Source organism: Opisthorchis viverrini (genome assembly GCF_000715545.1).
Source record: "Opisthorchis viverrini unplaced genomic scaffold opera_v5_186, whole genome shotgun sequence".
Lineage (NCBI taxonomy): Eukaryota > Metazoa > Platyhelminthes > Trematoda > Opisthorchiida > Opisthorchiidae > Opisthorchis > Opisthorchis viverrini.
The window spans coordinates 89,334-113,979 of NW_008751844.1; the positions used below are offsets into that span (position 1 = coordinate 89,334).

The window sequence follows — 24,646 nt, forward strand, 5'->3', positions numbered from 1 at the left end:
AGGCACGAACTTACTAACCGAATGCACCATGGTTCGAATCCGAACTCTGTATCTCGACTGCCCCTGTCTAGCCTTGGACAACCTGGCATTATATCAGCTCTCTTACTTCTTTAGAGTAGCATGACAACTAGGCACCAAAAGGATATTACGTCTGAATCGCAGAAGGACAAAAATTCGTCCATAAGTAAAAAAAAGTGAAACTCGCCACTTTGGCTACCCTTAAAAAGAATTTCAGTAACTGTACTTTTGAATAAAGCGACGTGAAATTGGACGTTTCTGTCTTGCCTGTGCTTCTCGTCATCCCCACTTACCGTTAGCTCTCATTTTGAAAATGTACCTCGTGAGGTTGTTAGTCTAGACGACATTTTGATATTCAGAGTCGGTCATAGTTGTGGTGTCTCAGAATCATGGTAATACACATCTTTCGTTTCGGAGGAACCACAACTTTGGTGGGTAGAATTTTACGAAACAGCATTGTTTACTTGTAGGAAAAACGCATTGTGTAGTGGACTACTTTCTCTTTCCCATCTGCTAACACCTAATCCCTGAATCTCTGAATAATCGATCGAGTGTGAATGAGTATCTCGAGCTGCTGGCTCGGAGATCATGCGTTTCTTCCTGCAAGCACCAAGAAACCGATCCTAGTGCCGAGTGAGCTGTCAGTTTCGAGCCGCTTTAGAAGTCCTATTTCGGGCAAGTTTCAGAACTAAGTCAGATTCATCCCACTTATGACACCTTGTTCTGACAGGAGGTTCTAATTTTTTGCCCGCTTTTCTCTTTGTGGCTCCTCAGAGTTCTGTGGCAGTGAGGAACCACTATCTGATTTTGATTCGCAAGCTAATAAGAACCCGATGTAGTTCAGTTGTTAGGGCGTGAACTTACTGATGGAAGGCCCACGGTTCGGACCCAAACTCGCATGCTCCTGTCTAGGCTTAGGCAACTTGGAAATATCTCAGCTCTCATGCTTCCTTCGGGCGGCATGGCGGCTAGGCACTGAAAAATTGTTACAGCTGAATAGTCATTGTTTACATGCAAATGACGCTGTGAAGTACTGGATCCAGTTTCGCTCTGCGAAAAATTGTGAAATCGTGTGAAGATCTGAAGGTCGGTTGTTGGCATGGTTAATGTGAACAACAAATTATACGTGACTGCATGTCCCAACTAATGTTCCAACTCATACCTGGGTGGGATTTCAACACTGCTTGAGTTCTTTGTACCTTTTTGTCTGGAACGAACATTTTGCAGCAAAAGACCGCTTCCAACATTATCCGTGAGGTCGTTAAGGGCCCCAAATAGTTCAATACCCGTTTCACCATTCTTTTGGCCTATTAGATAGATCCCGTTCCCGAATTTCTATCAAACTTACTTCATCGACCTTCTGAGTAGTACCGTAACACATTTTAATATTTTTTTTCAACTGAAACATAAGGTAGTCTATGCTAGTCAGGTGAAAACTATCACAAGCGGGTGTATCAAGTGAGTGTTCCAAGCTGGATCACATATCAACACCAAGAAAAAATGATTCCATTTTAAAGTGCACCATTTCGAAGGGACACTGAGCAATGTTCCTATGCTGAAAAGAATGAACAATATCAACGGGGACTAATAATTCCCATCCCCTCCAGAAGGCCACCTCTTTATCCTCTCTTATCTGTTTACTTGAAAGACACCAGACAGAGTATGAATTCGTTTTGGTTCACCTTACTGTTCATTTCCCACTTGCTCAACAGACTCGTCGAACTCGCACGAAAACAAAATCCAGCGGATTTCAGGTACTCCGAATTCCAAAAGTTTGCCAAACAGAAAGCCTTACGTGTATGGAAAAACAAGTCAAATTTGACAGCAATTGCCTGAAACACGTTGTGAAAAACGTTTACCACAACAACCACTATTTTGGTGTGAGGCAAAAGCATCCCCAACCCCGTTGTTCGTTCCGTCCTAACCTGCAGCGCTCCACCAGGCACCGAATCTAAACTTGTCGTTACCTACAGTTACATCCATTCGACAAAATCATCCATTTCTTGCAACGATGACTCAGCTTGGGCGATGTTTGAAATGTCAAGTGAATTGATAGGAAATTTCAATAGGGAGTCAGTTTTGAACAAAGGATCAAGCTGGGCTCTGCCGTCCCCACTTTAGGACAGTCATTGGGTTCGTGAATTTGAAACGTATAGCAGTTGTTGTTGTTGTTGCTCTGGTGGATTCTAATGTCACGACCAGCGCCATTCGTGTTGGCTCATATTTAGGTCCGTACCTTTCACTTTACATGTGGTTTCCATCTCGATTAGGTTCTGCGGAGTACGATGTCATTTGCCTTCGAAGCACCCAACCAGTTATTGGCTCGCCAGTTTGTAGCTAGTATACCCACCATAAGTCAGCTTCGACTCGCGTCGGAGTACCGATTTGATCAATTGACACCCTGTGAACGGACCAATTGCACACCGCCTTTGCACAGTGCTAATAATGCACGACTGACCTTGATTAGTTGATTTAACTCGTCTGAAAGTTACTCACATGTTGGGGACATCTGAGGTGAATTGTAGTCACAACGACGAGATGCATAAGCAGACGGCTTGTCGAGTGATAATCTTCTTTTCAATCGGTTGTGAACTCAAGCGTTCGGCACAACACTCATTTCGCTCAGAATACTGTTCAGATTTGATTGTTGCATCAGCAGGGAACGTCATGTACGCGAGGAGGTCACGTGAGACACTGATTAGTCAGTGCTGTCAGATTAATGATGGACTGATGGTAATGCACACACTGTTGTGAAAGAAGGAACAAAAATGCCTTGTCTGGTCAGTGAAAAATGGTACTGTGCATGAGCTGGAGTTCCCGCATCTTCTGAATGACCGTCAGATGAGGCCAGGAAGCCAAATACAGAGTAGCGTAAAAATAGTATCTGGTACGAAACTCTACTACCTTAGATTGTTGCTCTGTAATTAGACGGGACTATGACCTAATAGTTCCGTGATCATCAGTCTGGAAACATAACCAGCTGACTGAATTTATCGAAAGATTCCAAAAGAAGTAATTTGTAGATCGGTTTTAAGTGACTTCTATGGATACTTAGGATGGGTTCCGTCAGTTTCATCAACCTTATGTTCTACTTGAACCCAAATTGCATTGTTTTCGAGAAATAGATCGGTTTCAAGTGACTTCCATGGATAATTAGGATGGGTTCCAGCAGTCAGTTTCAAGGAACTCGTATGGAGTTCAAGCATAGTTTAAATCCACCATTTTTCCACGTAGTTACTTGGACAGACAAAGTGGCAGTACATTGAATCATTCGCACCTTACTTTGCTCAGCTAAATCAGCTCAAATGAATGTTCCAGTCTAGTCACTGATATATGGTGGGGAAAGAATAATATATCGCCTTCATACTCAAACCTAGGTCCACCAAGAAACATTGTGGTAAAAGTGCCAGCATAAAGTCGATGATTCATGTCATAGAGCAAAAGTGTGTATGCTCAAAGTCGCGTTGAAAAATAGGGTTTCAGTCTTTAAAAGTCTCTTGCACATCTATTCCCGAAACAGAATTTGTATAGATCATCAGGTGATGAAAGCTAGCCGTTTTAAGGCGCCCATGCTACGGGGGGACATAACAGGTTCATCGAAATGCTAGTAAACAACCTTATCCGCTCGGTCACCCGAGCCAATAATAAGAACAGATTTGCTTTTCCACTGTTCGTCATGATGGGCACTGAGAAGAGGCTAGCCGTTTGGGAGTCTCCAACCGCATTTGAGTCAGTCCAGACTGAGCAAAAAGCCCACCAAAAAAGCTTTGTCCTTAAATAGTCAAGGTATGTGTTCTGTACGTGCTCTTAGTCCTTTTTGAAAATTTTGTCTAGTACTGTTATCGAGTTTTCTATACAAAGCTTCCAGTTGATAGACTCCTCGAAGGAAGAATCGGTTCCTAATAATTCAGGAACATTCAGGGGAACAGCTGTCACTTACTTTGCTTGCTGCAGACAACAAATGAACCGAGTAATACTCATCTAAAACGAGATGAGAAATTGCGAAAACCCGATAGCAGCTTGCCCCTACAATAGCAGGGTGGGTTTTCAGATTTCTCCTTCAAGGGGTTATTTTTGCCTGTTCTGTAGGTCAGAGCTTTACACTCTTGCCGAAGCAGCATAGAGCATTCAAATGGATTTTTATGCTAACATTGTAAGCCCTTGTTGGGCAACTTTCAGAAGGAATGATACATTAAGAAACAACAGAAACAGGGATCAAGTGCCTGAGAAAAGACGATTCTGCATGCTACTGAGTCTTTAGAACAGAAGAAGCTTGGAAGTACACTTATAAAGCAGTAAAACACGAATTATTCTTTGTGATTTCACTTGGTTTTCCTCCATAAATTGGTGTATAGTCTTGTGGTCATTGATTCAAACTACTTTTTAGCTTTGGTCGATCCTGATTCTCGCCAAGTCATTACTTTTGTATGAGGAACATTTATGATCCTTTCATTTCTGTAAGTTGTTACGATTAAGACTCCTATTGCAAGAATCCTTTCTCTTTTCCAAAAACAATAACCGCTAGAATGAGGTACACTTAGTGGCCAAACTACCTTCTAGCATTCTACTTAAACATTTTTCAATAATCAGTCAGCAACTCAACGTAAACTAACCAACAGTACCTGTGTTTCTGTACCCGTTGACCGCCAAATCAGGATAAATCTCGGTTTTCCTGATTATCTGCACTCAAATTCACTCACTTGCCCGCATCAGTTGATGTTACACTGTGTGATGGGGCCACTACCCCCTTGACATATTTATGAACAGAGGAAAACTACTGGCTAGCAATGAGTAGAGGGTCACTCTCTGTGTCTGACAGATTTAATCTCCGAATAGCGCTAAGACAGAATAATGCCAATTCGTGGGACACTTGTGCTAATGCTGGGACTATCTCATGAATCGCGCAGCAGTACTTGAAACGGTACGACACATCTGACAGGACCTCCCATATTTTGTATTTAAGCGTTCTTTCATTTCACACCACAATACAGAAGTTACTAATGAGCTGTGAGTAAAATGCTTGTGTGCAATGCATCTTGACCTTCTACAGCATCTTTTTTACAAAGCGCTCTATTTTTGCGGGCTTCATGAGGGCATTTTGGGATTTTCAACCAAGATTTCTTCTCTAGAGTGAAATCAATCTATTCCGGAAGGCCGGTTCTTCTTTCTCATTGATAGTCATAAGCAGTGCAGATCTGGCGAAACTCCAGATAGCACCGAACACGTCACCTCCAGACTATTAGCCAAGCCCTTCAGCAGCCAGCAGGCTTGTGATTAACCCTCACATAGCACATGGTGCAACGCGTCCTTCAATCACGGAATTCATATCACGTGGTCAGATGTTGACAGGCTCCTCGACTGACATCTTCTCAGGAGGAAGGTCTACGTGTCATGCAATTTCTATTGTCCGAATGGCCTCGCTTCTACTTAAAATTGATGAGGAAGTGTGCGTCGGCAACATGGAGAGGTCCGGCTCTGTTTTTCGTGACAGTCCCCCCTTATGACAAAGCTATTGGCAGGGTTTCTACCCAGGTTGTTCCATCTAGTTTTTGGTTAAAACATCGGAGCTTTTAGCATTGTCATTCTGCACTGACGAGAATCCTGCTAGCACACTGATGTGCACAGGGTAGATTTGTATGCAGTAAACGTATTTTACTGAACCAAAACAAACCGCTCAGTTGGACATTCAGGAAAGAAACCGACAATACGAATGTCATCGACATTGTTTAACCACTATTCGCTGCAATGTCTCCAGCCAAATGTAGTCTATTATGGAAGAACGACCGCATCAACAATCCCCGAATTCTTCGTAACCCGTTCAATACCCTTCTTCCAATTCATGCGAATGCAGGCTTACGGACTGCTTTATCGATATTGTTTCTATGCCGACCATCTACTCAAGGTCGTATTAGAAATCACCTGAATGAATGTAGTTATCTTAACAGGACCCGCGTTGTTGGTAAAAAAAAATTTCCCGCTGTCAGGTTAATTTACATCTCGTACGGCAATGAAATACCCAACATCCCGAGCATGCACAACAGATATCCAGGTTACGTTGATATATGTGGAAAAATCACATTTCTTTGGAGCATCTATCGACGGCGTTGTTATCGGTTCAAATGTGCGATGATCATGAGGGAATTTAGTACTGTGCACCGGGTTAACTATCATGAGGGTAGATGCGAAACACAGTACTCGTAACGCTACTGAAAAATCTTTGACAATCGACACCGGTTTTGTCATTCTTCAGGCCTGTCGGGTAGACGCAGGCTTCGAGTTTCCATCAACCATAGGTTTTACCTGGATAGAGAATTGAAAACTACTCACTTGCAGATTGTGCTGGTGTTAACGTGAGACTCAAATGAGACGCTGATTTTTCAAATTCTTCGTCTGAATGTGTTGCAAACAGATCGTCTCGGGTTTCATTTGATACGACATTCGAGATATTCAAGTCTATTTTCTGAGCGGAGCACTCGACTGAAAGCTTATTAAAATTCCTCTATTTTCACATCAAAATGATTTACAAATAAATCTATTTCACCAGTTGCGTTGGACCTGGTTTTCATGTGGAACACACGAGTGACGGCAACTAGGGGATTTCATCTATCTGATGAGCTCCAGGAGGGACAAAACCTGCTTTGAGCTGTTGAAGAATTTTTAGCAACTTTGTGAGCGGGCTGCCTTGGGCTTCGTGGGCTGTCCAGGAGTTTTCAGCAACCTTATGAGTAGTGCATTGCAAATTATATATGTATCGTGATATCTCGAATATCGTAGCGACTGAAACATGAGGCGGCCTGGTGCAGCACCTTCAGTTGCCTGGAAACATCAAAACCGAGAGATTCAGCTGGGTTCCAGGTGATTCTCTCGAAAAAACGAAATAATTTGCAAATAAGTGCATGAGAGGGTTTTTGAGTAGTACAATCAGTTGACTAAGGATGACATAAAAGAGGGGTTCAGGTGAGCGTCAGTTGAATCTCTCGTTAAAAAACCAAATCGGTATGCAAATGAGTGTATTTGTTGGCTTTCATACAACTCGGGTTCAAATTTAATATAAGGACGACCGCAACTCGGAGACTGCGTCTACCTGCTAAGCCCGAAGTGGAGAAATAAAACTGGTCGCGGGTTGTCGGAGGGTTCTCAGCAAGCTTGTGAAAATATGCTGCAAAATCTTGAATATTGTAGCAACCGAAATGGAAAACGGTCTTTTTGGAAAATCTCCGGATTCTGTCACTAAAAAAAGGAACGAAGTCAAGGAAGCCATTGTGATTGCTTGATTTGGAAAAGCAACTATTCTTAGCCTAGTCGCCAGTCCATAGGTTTAACTATGTTCCTACCGAGACACTAAGTAAGCTTTCCTTAAGTGGAAATCACTGTTTAGTAAGCAATTGTTCTCACAAGAAGTCTTTCTAAGAACAGCTTGATTCTCTGAATCTGAATATCAATATGAAATCCTTGTTTCAGGCTGTGCTCCTCCCAATTTAAATTAAAAAAACAGACCAACTTCAGATTGATGAGGGACATAAATATATCACTCACAGACAACACAAAACTGTCAGCGTTCCCTTCCTATAACTGTACCGTTTGTGGGAAGCATGTCTGTCTGCGTCCCATCCCTTGCTGTTTGGCCTCAACTCAGAAGTGGTCCAGTTACCATGGTAACAGAAACGAAGCCAAAATCGCCAAATTACCCAGTTTCCACCTCTGGGGTATTGTTTGGCTGGTAGAAAAAAGAGAAGTCAAAAGCCCTCAGCTAAGTCTGCCTTCACTAGGATAGGTTTTGATGCCCATCAGGATTAGGACGGAATAACCTGTTCGGTGTAGCGGACTCAAAAAGGTGGGAAGATGCTTCAGTGCAACCAGGTGCAAAAGAAGTTTTATGTACTTTCTCGTAACCGTCTACTTCCGTGACACATCAACTGGACTGGTACAGTCTACGAGATCTACTCACAACAGTTATTAAACAACGTTGAGGAGGTCCATCCACGTGGATTTAACCATTGTATGAAGGTCAATTTTTTAACAGGACATTAACGGTAACATCAGGTGGTCATCACATAAGTGAGGATGCAGGACTACGTACTTCTGGAACAGCCAAGATGACGATCCTTATGATGCAGGTCACTGAATGACATGGACCATTGCCAAACCTAAATTCTCTGTCCCCGATGGGAAATTGATCAAAGAGTTCCCCTAAGAGATCCCTTGGCAGCTACCATGCACTGGGTCAACCAGACCCCCAGATTTACTTGACAACCGAATAGTTCTTGAGTTAATTGAGTTTGTGCTCAAGCCCACTCAGACGTGATAATTCAGGTGCGTCCAGTGTGCACTGGTGAAACAATGGTAACACGATGACATCACACGTTAGTTTCTTTCACGAACTACGTCCCATCTGTGTGGGACAGGAATACTTGATTTCTCACGACGCGGTCTTTTGAAGGCCTGGATTATTGCAGTCAGAATGACAGAAATTCGGTTCCTTATCTTTGGCATGTTTTTCGCGCTGACTGGAACAACCTGACCGGTTGCCATTAAGCCCACGATCCAGGTTACATCACATCGTTTGATCCATTTCACGCACAAACACTCCGCGGAATCACTTCTTTTGTAGGACAGCTGTCATGAACACTGGATTGACTTGACGTTCTAACAGTCCGATCTGCTAAAATATAAAATAAACCAACTGCCATGATGAGTGGGGCTGAAACTGCCGTAAGTTTTTTCTCTTTTTTAGTAAAAAAAGGCATCCAATTCACGGAAACCAGTGAACTTTGTAGAACGGTCCTATTGGGCATTCTACGGTCCCGGAAATGAGTCAGAAGGACTTGGGAATATCAGACACCAGTGCTCAGTAGACAGCATATTTCAAGTCTCGCTATGGGTTATTGTGTGGAACTATATTCCGCGTAGGAAAGAAGTGAAAGAGGTAATCTTCATTGATCTCCTATAGTTCCGGTTTTGTGTCTTATTTCTAGCGAAGTGTCTTATTTCTACTGCACTCCTGTAATAACGAGTTACGTAAAAAGGTCAAGTGACGCATAAGGGTTGGTTAAGCCAATCAACGTGTTTTGAGTGGAGCACGTGTCCTTGGTTCGATATCAAGAGAGTGAAATTGATCAGTAGTAACACGTCGATGGAAATCTAAAAATTGATCGTTCAAGTGGAGTAAATTGCTGTGTAAACAGGTGAAAAAAACTCGCCGACCAAGCATAGAGACGGACTAAGACGGTAGCATCAAGTTTCTGAATGGGCAAGAAGCATTGTAAAAGCTGATAGTCGGATGTGCTGTGTTAGCCCATGCAGAGGTTTGCTAACGGTTAGTCTCCTCATTGATGTCGGCGACAGCAACATCAGGAAACAACACTAGAAGTTCGTTGCCATGAGAGCCTGTCAATAAAGCCGACAAAGTGACTACACCTCTGACACTCAATCAAACAAGCTGGATAAAGACTAACAGCATGAATCCCAGTGGCATCGGTTAGATGCCACATCTTTCAGTGTCTCAAGCGAAGCACAAAGAGAATCACGTGGGCCCCGTCCCAGAAGATGAACGATGCCCAAAGCACCTGGGATGATCTATGTGAAAATCTTGATAGCTCCCGGAAATGCTAACGCATTCCATGCGATGATGGACACACCGGGCTGGCCTGGTTTAGCGTGCCATCCTAAAGGCACACGAGATTCGCATCAGAACGCTCACGCATCCGATTAAAACCATCAGCTAAGCCCTATCAAAAGGCAATACAACTCTTCTTCTCAGTGCGCTCCACTCTTCATAAAACAAATTGCATTCCTCTCATCGTTCAGAAGTTAATCAACGTCCTATTACATCTGCTATGTCTCTCAAACTACTGTTACATTTTCGTTCGTTCGATACTACTTATTAAGTCGACGGGGACTGTGAACAGCCCTCGTAAGCGCTCCTATTCAAGATCTGGTTAGATGTCGCTTCATTGGTTCCGTATCCACTGAAGTCTTTTCCTCCTTGAAACGCCGTAGATCATTAGAGGTAGTATTTATCTTCAGTACGAATATGGTTCAGATTTTGTCTACCTCAACTGTAGCAAATGATCAGGCGATCCGTTTGCCCGCCACACCTACCCGTCTCCCATTTGCTTTATCGAACGCGTCTGGAAAAATCGAACACCTGATGAACCGGTTACGGGACATTTCCACTAGACGATAGGTCGAGCGAGCTCCATTACCACGTTTTCTGCTGCACACGCGCCCCTAAGAGGAGTATATTTTTGACTGGTTTCCGTTTTAAGAGGTTTTCTAATGATTTATAAAATTATTGGTCATTTCAACACGGTATTTTTGGGCCTGCAAATAAATTTTGTTGGTAATCAGACCTATTGATGTTTAAGATTAGTATCGGGTACATGGATCAATAGAATCAACCGGTAGCTGATTTGTTGAATCGCACCATCGACGGGTGTTGTTTAGTTCGGACAAGTCCACGCAGCGTCTTAGGCAGCGCACGTGGTTTTCCGGATAGGTGGATAATATCGAGGTTTAATAACCCATGATGAAGTCCGGCTCCATCTGAAGGGTTGGTCGTTGATCTAAATCACTAGGATATACTGGACTGCTGCCATGACTGTGCAGGTGCCTGACGGTTGGGAGCAGCGCAGTGGCCTCACATTTCAGCTGACAAGGTTTCTCATCCCAGTTCCAGTCAGTCACTGGAGGAAAACTCACCCTTGTGTTGTTGCAACCTGGACAGTTCGGATTATATACCTTTTATACATGGGTGCGATGGACCACACATAGCTACACGTTTATCCAATGAACTGCTCGTGGAAGTACTGTACATCAAACCGTCCAGAAATTTGTGAAGTTGGAAATGCTGGGACAACATTACTGTTCAAACAGTATAATGGGAAACACGATGAGCTCCATGCATGAGCTAACACGATTGTACAGACTTGCACCAGCGTAGACGCAAGAAGCAGTGAGTAGTGTTCAGCCCAATGAGGCAAATCTGATTAGTCAGGAAGACAGTTACAGTTAAACGCTTTATGAGCCGGTTAGGGTTTCTAAATTCATTTTTATGAGCACTTAGACGACACATGATTCAGAACCTAGTGCAAAGTTGTGTACGCACAGTAACTCCTAGGTGGCCCTAACGGAATAGCTTGATCTAGAAAATCGAACAGCAGTTACATTGTCCTTCGCGATCTTTCTTTACAGCCGGGTAATGAATGAAGCCGCAATCAAGGAGGTTCAGGAGTGCTGTGAGTTTTTGGAAATCATTCGTTAACTAGCCCCAAAACGTCAAAAAGTTGCCTCACTGTCGAGAATCCGATTCCACTGTAGAAGGAGGATCCGCGCAGCCAAAAGCAGTTTTCGCCTCCCCCATCGTTGCACATCGGAAGCCGTTTCTGTTGACGGGGAACTCACCTAAAATTCGACTGTATCTCTTGTATATGACAGTATTCAGATGATTTTCAGCCAAGTCCCCCTGCATCCTCGTCAGCATTAACAACACTTCATTAGCGTTCAAAACTCATGCCGTAGAACTATGATTTATTTAAAAGAACAGAAGTCAATGGACTTTGTGCGATTTCAACTTGTTCGCATCCCCAGACACTCACTCAAGCAATCTAGGTGACACTTTACAACACGAACGCCACGGACATCGATTAGCAACCAAGCCCTTCAACCTCTCCAAGCATACACAGTTGAGATCACTTGGATGCCATCCAGGAAAACCAATCGTACCGACAATAACCAGGATTTTTGCTCACCCTATGTCGGGTCAATGTGTAACGACTTTTCTGCTGGCGTCAGTCGGATTTGAGCACGGAAAACACTTTCCGGCAAGCGATGATTTGGCATGCGCAAAACATGGCCTAAGCAACGCAGCTACTCGATAAATTACTCGATTGAGTTCTCCGTTGCACAACTGAGTACTCGTCTTCTAGCTACATCATTGCTGATTCACCGACACCAGCCTACATGAGCAATGACTCTAAAGTAACGTTTGTCGAACAGCTGAATACGCCTCATTTCGGTTAGATGTAGGGGATACATCTCACACCCACACAAAAAGCAGCCTGTACCGTAGCATGTTACGTCAAACTGATTTGCAAATGAAAGTTTATCTCAGCAATGCGTAAAATTTAGTTTTCAAATAGAAAAAAGCCTGATGAAAATTGGAGAATTTGGCTAAGAGATTGGAAACTTGTAGTGGGCTATTTACCGTTTTAATCGACATTATGAGCATTACTGCAGCGGTTTTTGTTTGCAAGTAACGTTTGCAAAATTGTGCCTCATCTACTTAAAATACCGGTAAAAAAAACCTGTTTACTGAGCAAAGTGCGGTGGTTTTCGGTATTTGACTTGATGGTGCACTACTCACGAGGTTGCTGAAAGCTCGTCAACAGCTCACGACCGCTTTTCGTCCTTCTTCGGGCTCATCCGACGAGCACAGTGCCCGACTGGGTTCCTTTTCGGTCAGCCTCATTTTCCGATTGAAATCAGGATGGACACAGTTCGCGAAATACACTCAGTTGCGCGCTAATTCGGTCATCACAGGAGATTCACCGGGATCTTTGGTTTATGCTGTTTTTCTCCAACTGAGTAAGCTATACACAACCCGCCTGGTGTTTCAGTCGACACGAATAGGTTAGGTTTTTTGCCAATGGGTATCTGCACTCGAGGGCAGCCCAGTCTCTCTTAGAGATCAAGTAATAAAAAACTTAACCAACTGCAGTTTATGAGAATCCACAGCTTACGAACTTGACACTTTTCCTGAGTCAGGACAAGAGTATGTTTCTGGTGAAAGACTAAATTCCGCCCCAGTGACTTTGCATCCTGATGACACGACAAGCTAGTATGCACAGTGATTAACCTCCTAGGGCTTCACTGGGATTTCGAACTGCCAAGTTATAAACAAAGCGTTACATGTACCTTGGCATCTACAACCAAGTGATGATGATGTTCGGTCGACTACTGAGCCTTATTTATGCTCCGTATAGCAACAAGACTCCTTGTTCATCTGGCAACGAAAGTACATTGCCCTGGCGCAAATTTGGGCATAAATTCATGAGGCTTCGTTGATGAAGGTCACTTTCTGCAACGTGACCACCGAAACTCTCAGAAATCAACGTCAAACTTGCTGGTTGATTGGTGCACAAATTGAACGTTTCACTGCGAAATACAGTGAGGCTCGGAGACTTCTTGGTTATTGAGACTCAAATGGAACTGTAAACTGTAGTAGTGGACTTGTATGCATCAAAGATGGTTTGGAAGCATTTGATCTATGCAGACATGTACACTGTATCCTTCGAGAAGACAGCGGAGGGTACGAAGTTTTTCCTCGATGGGGTGTTAGTTGTGCAAGAGTGACCAGTAGAAAATACCTAGTACACTATTTCTACTGGGATCATAAAGTGGTATTTGTATCATGACTTCAGTACTACTACTTATAATAATTATACCAATTTTTTCCTCTGTAACATCTTTTTCGGTGCGCAGCTCCTATGCCACCGGCGGGCTTTATTCAACTGCAAAACCGGAAGCACTATTCAAGGCATGTCAAGCAGATGTAGCCTAACATAACAGCGAACAAATGATGAGTACTGGAAACTGGGGCTATATTGGATTATCGCGCGTCGCTTCAGTCCGTCCTTCAGCCGTGTAAGCTATGAAATGTTCCAAATCTGAAGTGGTGGACAGCTAAGAAAAACCAGTCAATGACATGAGACATCTCCACTGTATATTAAATCGACCACTATGGGCACCGAAAAATACTTTTACTCGAGACGGAGGGTTGTTACCCAAACAGGCTAGTTTTTTTCAACTGGGATGTTCCCACTTGGAGGGAGACTGTTCCCGAAAATGGGCTAATTTTGCTTCTGTGCTATCGGGAACCTCCTGCTAAACACCCCAACTGAGCCATTGCCAACTTCGACGCCCCAGCACAGGGTAGGCGAGGACATAACTTCGTGGGACGAACTTCTGTCCTCATTTATCCTTAGCTTGTTTTTGAGTGAACATTTGTTGTAGCGAGTAGTTACCGCCACTCGCTTGCCAAATATTGGCTGGAAACACCGTGGCGATCACACTTTATTGTCGTATCTATCGGTTGATTTTCTTCGAGTTGTGTGCTGCTTCCGGAAACTTTTTGCGGTCTACAGCTTTGCAGGATCACGTGTTTCGTGGGTTTATTCCAAGTAAGGAGTTCCAGGATGAAAACTGGGAAAGCTGTATGGATGGTCATAGGATTATGTCATGGAGTACCGCAAAACTGGCTTGTACTCAGTAGATTTTTTGAGCAAGATGTGGGGGTAATGTCTATTGCTCAAACAAATTGCCGTTTCGGCCAGACCAAGAGCATCGGTGTGCAGCAATGCTTGACTCAAGAACAGAACAGCTTAACTCAGCCAAACTACCTTTTCTGTATACAGTATATCGAAACAATCAATACAGTTAGTCTGCATGCTCACAAGTTTGTGAATCCAAAAACAGGTGTTGACACGCCAAGACGTGAAAATCGACAACAGCAAAGGTGCACCAAGGTTCTGCCAATGTTTAACACGCAAGTAGTGAAATAAGGGCATGGATAGGTAGCACAAAAGAACTTTTCTGTAGTGACTAGAGCACCTTCCGGTCAGAAGTTTGTGTGTGTGTGTGGGTGTATGTGTGTGGATCGATCTGCCAGGTGTACAGTTGACCCAGCCTTGTTCAACATGAATCATCCTCTGATGAGTACCACGTATGCACGTATGCGGAAAAAAGACCGGTGCGGATTAATGGTATGCTCCAAAAGAATTGCAGACTAATGAAGTTCACGGAGCACAAAACAACATTGCGCTTCTCAAGATTCACGAAAATCTAGAAACGCATAGGCACAGTATTTGAAGCGTCACCACCAGGGCAGGACTAGGAAAAAAACATCTAAACATGAGTGGAATTTTCGACCCATGACAGCAGTTGATGTTAAGTGGATTGTGCATCATTAGAAACCCGCGCTTTCTTTTTCATTTCCCAAACACCCTAAAACGCTAAATTATGAAATACTAAATCCATTTTTGGCCTAATTGCATATTCGGCTTTAAATTCGACATTCGATAAATCGATCTGTCTCATTAAAAGTGCGTGTGTGGTGTGAAATGCCATCAGAAACATTTTGATAAGATTACAGGAAAAAAATGCACTTCCTAGTATTTCTAACAGAAGTACATGTCCCAGGTACCTATGTAATAGGTTAACTGATGCTGAACCGCATAGCATTCACCAACCAAGTGATCGATGCTTGTTTGGTTTGTGGGTTAGTGTCAAATCGATCAAGGTAAAACCGGATGTTCCGCAGATTTATCCTGGATTTTCAAGTTATCAAAACGATCGAGTAAGAGGAACTTTGTGCGTCATTGCCGGGTCATGTCGGAAGATTATTAAACTCAACCTATTTCCTGAACTCGAATGAACAGGAAAGTTAATCAGGGTTTGTTTCTTTTCAAAACTGCTATTTGCGTATTCCCGCATATGAAAACCGCGCCATTAACGATACTTCAGGCACTGCATTTTAGGCCACCGAATTCCACTCCTTTCATGGGTCGCAGCAGTCATAGGTTAGTCCAGCAGGACCGCCCAAATAAAAACGCTTTCTATCAATTGGAAAAAGTTAGGAACCGCTTTCTGTCAATAATTATCGATACTTGTCAATTATCGATTATCAATAATTATCAAGTAACTTTTCATCCTATGATGGAGACAACCTGCAGCCAATTTCTGCACGCCAGACATGAGGTAGGCTGTATGATTTGCACACAAACAGTCAGTTAGGAGGAACTCCACTGCTTCCACAATCCCGTCAGTCGACTTATAGCGGTCATTGAAGATTTTTCTTTATTCAGAAATCTTCCTTCTGTGCTCAAGCTTTCTCCGAAATGCATCAGAAAAACTTCCCCAGTCGAGCAGTGTGAACCTAGACGAGTTTTGAGGCTATCCGTTTCGATACATCGTGTTATTCAGATTTTTTAAACAATATCACATTAGCCAAACAGGCACGTGAAAAGTATTGATTTTTCAGGACTGCGTAGATGGCGAGTGAAACCAAAATTGGTCACACAAGTGGTGAGGAAAGGATACATAAGCGTCACGTGGATAGCATGCACATGCCTGAGTCACAGTTGTCGGGATGCTAAAAGCAATCATTTTGGAGCAACGTTTATCCCGGTAACTGGAGACTCCAAAAAAACTTTTATACCCCTGCGATTTCACATTAGATAATCCATTAACATACAGCAATCTATTTACAATGACGTGATAACTAGCCTTCGCAACTGATGGGCTGGTATCAACCACGGCAATCCTGTGTCACAATTTGGAGAGGAGAAAGCGGAGATTCGTGTTGAAAATCAGCTGTCATTCGAGTCATCCATTCAGATTTATGACTCATCCCCCCAAGGTTTGCAGCTTTCAAACTGAGCATCTGTATTCGCTATCCATGTATTACCGCTTGTGTGTGTGTTCTTACCAATCAGTCAGTCAGTGATTCACACAGCCCTGCTGGGTCATACTTTGCTTATTAACATCAAAAATGCTGGAAAAATAGGTAGTACATTAAGCGGACTAAATCCTATCCCATGTGATGACACTTCATTTGTGAGTTTTTATAGATTTTGGCAGATATGTGGCCGACATCACCGTCTCCAAGAGTTGGGCAACGATCACATCTTACTTTGTAATCAATGGGTACTACTTAACTACTTAACTAGCTACGTGTCTGAGATTTTAGGTTGCTCTGTCCATTATCCTTCCAGCATGAATCTAATGGCAGCTGGTACTTCATGGACCTACCTTTTAAAATCATTCATTTAGCTGAGTCTGATTTTGAGTCCGGAAGCTAATCCTTCTGTGTTACGAAGCAGTGCAAATTGAAAGAAAACAGTGACCCCAACGGAACTACGCAAAACAAGACATTCTTTTTACAACAGAGAAGCACGTAAGATTGCATCTTAGGAACTTTCGCCCGCAATCAATAATTTAACTTCCAGATCGTTCTAGTTTGATACAGGAATCATGGAAAAAATAAGTAAAATGGTGTTGTGACTGCCCGATGAGCTCCAGTCACGTTTAAAACGAGGTTCTTTATCAAGATTGGCTGGACAAACGTTTGCATTCAGGCAGAGCTATTGAGCTGAAGTTGCAAATAACACTATCATTGGTCGGTCGAATTGTTGATAAAAGAACATAACCAAACAAATACACTTGTGTTGGATTTTAGTTCGAATTTTTAAGGTTAAATCTTTGCTTTGCGTGACATCTCATAGACATAGAAATGTGTAGAATTATCAATGAAGTTACACCAAGATCTCGTTCTCCCTCCTAGACGTCCTACTCGCAAATAGATGTTGACTCATTTTCTCCAGAATGGGTCAATTTATGTCGTTATACCGTCATTCCTGTTTTGAGCGCCTATGCTACATCTTGACAAAATAGTTGAACTTCAACTCTAGTCTTACTATACTCGTTATGATTCTGAACTTCCCAAGAATTCGTCCTCTTACTGAAGACGGAGTTCACAACCGGTTCATAAACAACAAAATTTCTTTTGCTGGTTCCGGCTGGCACTTATCCATCGCAGACAGCTCCTTGACTGATTAAAAAGGATCTACCACCCTAAGCGTTTCATAGCCAGTTATGTATGATGGGTAGATAGTGTTACCATTCCTAGTACACTTTAAGCAACCATTTCGACCCATCTGTTTACTGAAGACGAGCAAACGAGATAAGGTACTGGATAGGGCTGCCCGAGCCTACTTCTTCCATCAAGCTTTCATGCTGCTATCTTCATCAACGTGTACGAATGACCTTGGGAAATCTAGTCCAGGTGGATAATTTGAAATTTGCCCACAGTCGATAAAGGCAACATCTTCCTCCGGCAATTTTCACCGGTTTCCTAACTCATTTTCTCTTACATTCTGAGTTAGCTGAATCCCTCCTCAAGCATTTTCCCTCACAGATTAAGTAATTAATGTTACTTTACTTGCAAATCCCTGCTCAGAATTCGTTTCATATCTCGAGGTTTCTGCATATCCTTTTTGCTATTGATATGAGGTAGTTTGTTTACTCTGGACAGTCTAGGGGGTTGAATCCTTCCTGATCGCTAGTCTTCTTCGCATCTGTATTTTGCCTTCAATCTCTTTCGTATCGTGGAATATAGACAACTGAAAACTAGTTTGCTAACGAATAAATATGCGCTAGTCACTTGATGCGCATACTGACACAAGCTCCTGTAAGAGACGGGCTGACTCTCTCATCAATCCGAGACCAACAGGAATTCTGTTCTTTCTGTAATATGAACTGCAAACGAAAATGCGTTCTGAACCACCTGCCAGAACAACGACGTCAAACTGCCCAACACTGAAGAATCTTTCTTTGCCCATCTATAGTTTGCTTCGTGAAGTACCCGCCCGATTTTATCCCAGGTAGGATTAAATTGCGTTACAGACACCCGAACGACTTCACATCACTGATGGATCAATGCCAGTCAGCCCTCAGATTATTGAGCCTTGATCCAGGTCCACCAATTTACATGATTGCTCTTCAATTGGCTGAGGACATAGACTGAGTGTCAAGAGTTACAATCTTGATATCGATTTTGATCCGTAGAGTGAGTGTGGAAATTGCGAAGCTCTAACCATACCCTTCTAGGTGCATTGTTTGTTTTCGTGTAATTAAGAGACGATTTGAAAGGTAAAAACGATAAGAGAATATTGATTGCCTTTTGTGGCAGTATTCTCACACATTGGTTGCATAATACCAACCTTCATGTTTCATCGTCCACCGGCCTACATTTCTTCCCTTACATGTACTATTATTTACTCAGTTATGCTTCTGCACTTCTGTTGAGTTCGTTTGTAAACTCTAGACGCCATAGGAAGGGCGTGACCTTCACCTTGTAAGAAATTTAGAACAGCAAATCGATTTAGGTGCACGACTGCCACAGGGGTAGTTCAAAATGTTCCAGGTGTGATTAGATTACCCGCGTCCAGGTAGAACCAGAAGAACGTCATGAACGAGAGATTCGGTCACAATTCAGTTGAATCTCCCGAGTAAACCGAATTGGCGTGTAAATAAGTGTTTACCTAAGGAACTGTAGTGTGATAAGCACACGGTGTCGCGTGAGACAAAGTAAGGCAGTTTTAACTAATCAAGTTGTCTAGATAAATCTCTTAAGAACTGGACACAAAATAAACTTTAAAAAACAACAATTATACGTAATATGTAAAGATCATATCAATTACAAACTTTAGCTGTTCTGAAGATAATGACAGAGCAGAGCGTAACTGGGTTCACACAGTCACTGTGTCCATTTAGTTTCTACAGCATTACAGCTTCAGTGAAATGCTGACTCAATCAACTTGTCATTTATGTCCGAGTTCATAATCGGATTCTGCCAAGTGATCGGTTGCGAACTGCTGTCGGAACCACACTGGAAGGATAATGAACACAACAATCTAAAGTACATCTCCAAAACTCGTAGTTAATGTGCTGTGGTCAATTAAGTAGTATCAGTTGGTGAGAAAAACTGACCGTTCTCACTGTGTTTCGCGGACGTTCCCTCATTGATCTAGATGACATCGTGAATACGCAGTAGAGTAGGAAAGCGTCGTGATTTAACTGTTGGTCGGTGTGTTAACACACGACCTGACTACTCCTGTACTCCCGTACTGATGACATCACCTCAATCGGATACGAAAACGTTGCAGTCAAAAAGTTACACTCAACAACGTAGAGTAAACAGCTTAACTCGCCGACATTCCCTTGCAGTATTTCAGCCCTTGTGTTTCCTTCGGAGTCTATTGAAGTTTTGCACCGACAGAGGGTTAGAAATGACTGTAGGTTGGCCGGAGTATGAACTGAGCATAAGAGTGATCACGTCATTCGTACATGATGGTTGAATTTCAGTGTGGATCATATAGCGAATCAACCTGATTGCCCGAACACATCAAAACGTTAGCTGAATGGACTTCTATCGGCCACTAATCTCTCGATCTATCGTTTCAAGATCGATTTTCGCACGCTTCGCTACAGTCAATTTTAATGGTCTGTTGGTGTAAACGATAGTATCTCTGGTCCGTTTCGTTCTGGATGAAAAAAACAAGTTACTTTGAGTTTCTCTTCCGCGACACATGAATCGTTGGTCATTTTATTGAATTCGGTCCCAAATTTTTTTGTCCAACCGGGCTTTGCTGGAGCGAACTGAACCAGCTCCAGGTTTACTAGCGCATCCTCCATCGGTTTATTGATCTGCCCTGCACAAAATGTCTTGTACGTCGCCCAAGAATGTTTATTTAGAAAAATGAGGGTGGACGCGGTCACGAGACACTGTAACCGTCAGCACCATCGTGTTGTCCTGTTGTTTACCACATTCGGAATGCGGTTTAACACGCGCTATGGCCGTAGGGATGAGCAGTAGATCGTGTGTTGTTTAGTCTGTAACTGTGTAGTGACGGAACTGCTTTGTCTGTACTTCTGGGAGAACTTTCTTTTTGATAAGAAAAATATAAACGCCGACTTCTGTTAGACCTCTCTTATGATGAGAAACAATAAGAGAGAGTACGATGCCCTCAACTAATGTTTTTATTTAACCTCGGGGCGTTAAAATGCCATCCCTTCTAGGTCCTATGCAAGAAAACCTGTTCAGGGATTGTTAGGTAAAATTACTATTCGAAAAGCCTAACACATTCATCTACGCACCAAGTTAGTTTTGGTACGAGACTCACCTGGAGCCCAGCTGAATATCAGGCTTATGATGATCCCCTGCGAGTGAATGTGCTGCACCAGGCCGCCCCACGTTTCACTTGTTACAATATTCGAGATATCGCAGTATATTTTCACAAAGGAAACTACTCACAAGGTCGCTGAAGAATCCTCTATAGACCACGACCGCTTTCGCACTTCTTCGGGCTCATCAAGTAGGCGCGTTCCAGAATCTTCCTTAAACTTTATGTTCTATCCGAACAGCACAAATGAGTGATTCAGCTGGGTTCAACGTGAGTCTTCCGTCAACCCAACAGATGAGTGTATAAACTGAATTTTGTGCAATTTGTGTTCAAGTAGAGCACATGGCTGACGGATACTTGGGGACTGGGTCCACCTGGTGAGGCTTAAGTCGAGGGGCCGAAACCTGCAACGTTGTAGGTGCTGAACAAACCCATATTTTCCTCGAGACTGATAAAAGATGTATGCCGAAATAAGTTAACAGTTTTTCTACTCTCTCCCACCGCGGACGTAAAACATGCAGGTTTTGGGCAGACATTGATGAGCTAATTCCCGCCTGTGTAACCAAATGGTCTGCTTCAACCGTTTTTTTATGCAGATAGTTGGGTTGGTTTGATTTGATGAGCAAAACTTAGCTTATCGCTAAAACCTTGGGGTTTGTGCTGCCCAATAGGATTCCGAAGAAGTCGGCCGGCCCAGTCAGATGACCAGTACCGAGCAGAAGTCCGTCTACTGACGGCACAGGACTGTGATTTGACGTTTTGACCTGACGGTTATGGATTGCATCCTTTGGGATTTGTTCTGCCACAGGTTTTTCTAAGTAGCTGTAAGCGACTCTGCAGCCTCAGCAGAACTCGTAGACCACGTGAGCGGTAGACAGACAGGCTCACACTTCTGTAGAGTAAATCCTCTGTTGACTAGCTTCAGTAAAACACTTTTAAACTCGGAAGTAAATCTGTGTCCCAAGTCGGGCTTAAAATGCAAGACTTTGAACTGAGGAAACACGTAGTATGTACCTTTCTTGCTGGCGCTTGAACTGTTTGTGTTCCGGCTTATCTGTGACTTTCATTGAAACGCTCTCGATAATCCTACTGCAGCAGCGTTTCCGTCAGGAATTCCTCCTCTTGCACCATTTGATTCGGGCTACCCAGACTAAGAGTTTTGCAAAATGAAGCCTTTACGAGCTCACGCACATCAGCTCTTGGAGTAGGAGTGGAGAACGGCAAATGCTGACCACTTCATGAGTTCTTGTATTAGACAGAACACCACAGGTAAACGTCGATACGTTTACAAAAAGTATATCCACGCAATCTAGACCGTTATTCGTGTCACACTCAAATGTAACACGTAGCTTGGGTTGAGTGTCCAGAACGGGCTGAAAGTAGTCCATATCAATAATAATGAAAATATGATCAGCCAATCGCTAATACGACATGCATTTTGAAAGACGTAAACACTAATAACAAGGTTTCTGAAAACTCCTCAACAGACTCTGAACGGTTTCACCCTTCATGGTGTTCGTCAGGTAGGTGAAGTCTTCGAGTTTCTGTCATCCTTTTGTTCTAATTGAACCCAAAAGTCACGAAATTGGACGTCCACACTCATCTGTTCACCAATTTGGTTTTTATGGAAGACTTAACTGGAACCCAGCTGAATCTTTCGTTTGTGATGCCCTTCTTCAACTGAAGGTGCTGCATCAGGCCGCCTCATGTTTCAGTGCATTTGATGCTCAAGATATTGCAGTATTTTGTTTTCTCAGAGACTGCGCCACAAGAAGTATGAAACCAGTCGTGGGTCGTCAAAAGGCTTTCAGCAAACTTGTGAGTAGTGTGTTATGTCTATACAATTTCTTGCCGAAGACAGAGCGCTGCAGGCACTCGTCGATGCGTCCACAAACAACTATGTGGCGCTGTTCTCAAGCTATGGGAATAGACGACTTCATGGTCACCTATTTGCAGAAGCATTAGTCTATATTAAATGCTGGGCCCTTGATTTACGGATATCAGAATCCCCCTTTTTCAAGGAATAGGTTGCCTCGTTCTTCAATGACCATGAAGCAGCTGATGGCTGGGTAAATAATGGCCCAGGTACAGAAACGTATGGCTTGTTCATCGACTTACAGAAATAACATCCTCACAAGGTTTTCTTCAACTTCTTTCATCGGCTAGGGATTGTCGTTGCGGCCAACTTGTTACGCGTACGACCATCATCTCGGAGGTAGTGAATTGTGTAGCTTGTGGGGTGTAAACTCCAGCGTGATACTTCTTATGACACTGGCTACCATCTTAACTTAGATTAAATCGTTTAGTAGCACGCCCGAATCACGTGCAAAACCAAATGAGACTTCGTTTCTTTTAAACTTTGACTCTGCTCTCTACAATGTGACTTGTTCGATATGCGATTCCTGTTTGCAGGTGGAAATCGCCACCGAACGGGAGGAGCAGGAGTTGACTGAAAATGCGACCTCGCCCCCTGTGAATGGCCCTGACCAACCGGATAATACAACACAAACAGAATCAAACCAGTCCATCAAGAAAAAGCTCCTCCCGCTTGTCGTTGGACATAACCGAGACACATCACCAATAGGTGGCTACCTAAGGCACAGTCACAATCCTCGCTTAGCTCCGACCCGACCTCTGAGTGTTGTTGAACTGGAATCGGAGATCGATGCAATACTGGATGATTTGTCAAACTATGATGCGGCCGACGCAATCAGCATTGGCGGCGGCCGGAGATCGCGAGCCAGAAGACGATCAGCCAGACCAGTGAGTCAAGCGCTGAGCATCCAGAGTGAGGAACAACTTGATCCCGGTCCGCCGAAACTCACTGGTTATATCAAAGTATGCAAACCGCGACGGTTTGGCTTGAAAATGTTCCGAAGAGTTTATATGGTTGCGGATGGACTAAAATTGTCAGTCTACAAGGTAAGTGAGTACCGAAATTCAGGCATATCAGCAAGACACGGAGTTACACTATATACGCCCACATTGATATGCTGTTCTCGGTTGAATCTAACTTGATTAGCTGCGGATAAATACACAGCAGAGTTGGACAAGAAATCACATCCTAGGTACGGATTGAGTGTTACAGAACCAGAAGTTAGGTTGAAGCAGCGCGAGCTATCTTCATAGTTGGCTATTTTGCAGTCCTTGAAAGTGGTTGACAGATTTGTACAGTCCACGCTCACATCAGTTGTTTACACATTCCACCTGCTTTCCATGTGCAATTCGGTACCGAAGGGCGGTGCCCTGAACTCGAGTTTCGCTCTTATTAGAACTCATCAGGAGTTCATATCCTTGACCGTGCCGGGTTCTGAACACCGGACAAGTGACATGCAAGGAGCATATGTTACCGCCACTCCATTGGTGCACACTGGATGCACCTGGGTCTGAATTTTTAACAATTCGTGTTGTTATTGATGCCATTTTCCAATACAATCTCGCGATAGGTGATACGACTTTTTAGTTCCTAGTCGATATTAGTTACTTAACACCAGAAGTACTTAATCGCGATAACTTAGACGAGGATTTCTGAAAATCGTTATGCGTTGCACAACAGTGTATCAGACACGGATGGACTAGCATTCTGGCTGATCTGACAAAGTTACTTCAAACAAAGTGAACACCTACTCCGCTCAAAACACCCGCTGAGAACGGTACGTCGCTGATTCACCGTGATTCAACTTATCACAGACCAATTTGTCATCAGACTATTTTATCACAGAAATAGTCTGTAGATAAGCGAGGCGAGTCTCGGTAGAATGTAACATTGTTGATACTCTGCCCGTAGAAGGGCAGTCCGATGTGTTAGGCTGAACGTCAGTGATTGGACTTGTCGCCCTTTGGGTACATATTGCCGGTCTGAGGTCGCATGAAAGCCGGGATGACAT

The 24,646-nt window shown here is 43.2% G+C and overlaps 2 protein-coding genes across 2 annotated transcripts in view; one reads left to right on the forward strand and one right to left on the reverse strand.

Annotated features, from left to right (window-relative positions):
• T265_07805 (hypothetical protein) overlaps positions 1-24,646 on the forward strand; it is a gene marked incomplete at both ends in the record, with an annotated part of 40,576 nt that overhangs the window by 11,580 nt on the left and 4,350 nt on the right. The window contains one exon of the mRNA XM_009173434.1: positions 23,172-23,681. Coding sequence (XP_009171698.1) covers positions 23,172-23,681 — 510 coding nt within the window. The remainder of the gene's footprint in view (positions 1-23,171; positions 23,682-24,646) is intronic.
• The window catches only part of T265_07806 (hypothetical protein), a gene marked incomplete at both ends in the record, with an annotated part of 38,615 nt that overhangs the window by 4,461 nt on the left and 9,508 nt on the right, over positions 1-24,646 (reverse strand). The window lies entirely within an intron of this gene.